The sequence below is a fragment of the Papilio polytes genome, unplaced genomic scaffold (genome assembly GCF_000836215.1).
Source record: "Papilio polytes unplaced genomic scaffold, Ppol_1.0 DF824158.1, whole genome shotgun sequence".
NCBI classification, from domain to species: domain Eukaryota; kingdom Metazoa; phylum Arthropoda; class Insecta; order Lepidoptera; family Papilionidae; genus Papilio; species Papilio polytes.
The window spans coordinates 957,826-959,833 of NW_013525046.1; the positions used below are offsets into that span (position 1 = coordinate 957,826).

The 2,008-nt window shown below is 35.6% G+C and overlaps 1 protein-coding gene across 1 annotated transcript in view; it reads right to left on the reverse strand.

Annotated features, from left to right (window-relative positions):
• Window positions 1-201: 201 nt before the first annotated feature.
• Window positions 202-2,008, reverse strand: part of LOC106111483 (nesprin-1-like) — a gene marked incomplete at its 5' end in the record, with an annotated part of 5,480 nt that continues 3,673 nt past the window's right edge. Inside the window, 3 exons of the mRNA XM_013293602.1 lie at window positions 202-436; window positions 1,014-1,052; window positions 1,767-2,008. Of these exons, the coding sequence (XP_013149056.1) occupies window positions 217-436; window positions 1,014-1,052; window positions 1,767-2,008 (501 nt within the window). The remainder of the gene's footprint in view (window positions 437-1,013; window positions 1,053-1,766) is intronic.

Sequence of the window (2,008 nt, forward strand, 5' to 3'; positions counted from 1 at the left end):
GGAAACCAATAATCAAAGAAGTAGTAACCATACTTTTTTATTACTATGAAAAGAACGCATTTATAAAAAATTGACAAGTCGTTTTTAAATTATCTAAAGAAGTCTCTAGTCATTGAAGCATTATTAGCAATTTGAATTAATTTTTCTATTAATTTATACAATATTCGCCTCTCTAGACTACAACTACCCCCCCTCTTACTACTACTACTAGAATTACTAAATATTTAAGTTATGAAATAACTGAAGATAACCAGACATTTTATAGTATCTCACCTGTATAGCATCTTCTAGAGCGTCGTAGTTATGCGGCGGGTCTGTGCGCGCCTCGTCCGTGGCCTCCGCGAACTGAAGCCACTGTTCCAGTCGCCACAGGTCGTTGTCCAGTTGTTTCCAGTTGCGCTCCGAGCACAGCGGACACGTCAGACGACCGGACTCGCTGTAGGTAACAAGTTATGTTACCTTAGTTACCACTAGTAAACTATGTTTGGATTTAATGATTTCCAGACAATCTTTAAGAAAATTCTTAGTTTTTATGATTTTTTTGAAATATGAATTTTAGGTTAGTCACTCTAGTAATATCGTATAGAAAACAGGCTATTTCAAATTAAATATAAAACTTTATTTGAATAATATTTTGCGACATAGATAATATATTTTATTTAGAATTATCATAAAACCCATAAAATAACCGCTAATTTGTGCAAACTACAACTAATTGTAAGTAATTAAATTAAAAACACTACAGTGAACACACAATTACCATGCACTACTTTGTATTCAACATTCAGAAATATTTTAGGTTATGTGTCAAAAATCAAAACTCATTCTGACAGCTAACCTAAAAAGATCTACATCTTTGCAGTAATAAACTAAATAAATACAATGTAACTTTGCTTGTCACCACAAAAAGGAATTAATTATTTTTTTGTTTTTTTTTTCTTTGAATTAGGCAAAGTTACATTGTTTTGTAGGAAAATAGGGCGATTAATAAAATATTAGAAAGCTGTACTCACTGTTCGCACGTGAGAGCGTATGACGCGGAGTGGGGCAACCTATGGGACCAGAAAAACGCATGTGTTTAATCTTAGAGCATGCCAGGTTAAAAAGCTTGTTAAACACTCCGCTCAGATCACCTAGGTGTTGCTACGCCATCTAACTCCGAGAACTGTCATTTTGACATTTGGAGCCGCCCAAATATATATTTTTTTTAGGTTATTTAACATTGATAATCCAATAATATATGTTAAAACATTTATACTTTATTTATATACAGATATTTTATAGGCGGAATAAATAAAATCCCCCACAATACGTCTTTGGATGTCTAAATAATAAAACGTACTAAGCCCCTCCACCACCACTGAAAGTGCTAATGCTACAATAGCAGATCACAGAAACGAAGAGATTATGTGACGTCATTGTACATATACATGCAAAAAAATTGCACTGTGTGTATTGATTTTATGATACAATTCTATTTGTATCATTAATCTTGTAAAAAATTATTTTGTGTAGTTAAAAATTAAAAAAAATCAATCGAAAGGACTATTCTTAGACTTCGCTGAAATAGGTAAATTATAAATGTCTACACTATGATTAAACATTTCAAAGAATCCTATTTAATATCAAGGTTCCGGGTCTTCACAAGCGCAAAGCAAATAGAAAATAGTGCGTGTGTAGGAACATTTAGTGTGCGTAGTGTCATCTCTCCCTTGTGTGATCCGCGTGTATGCAAACGTAACCAACAAGCCCTCAACAAAACTCACCTTAAATTGTTGATCTGCAATTCCCTCTTCTTGGCCTGAGTCAGCAGGTCTTCGTATCTCAGAGATAAGGACTCCACTTCCTTGAGCATCGCTTCGTCTTCCGTCGCGTCGCACTCAGTGAGAAGTAATTCCGACAAATGTTTGGCCAATTCTAATGTTTGTCCAGGCTTGGCGCCAGCTTTGGCGATCTCCTTGGCCGCGGTGGCCATCTCGTCTCCGCTGGCGTCCTCCTTCAGGTCGTG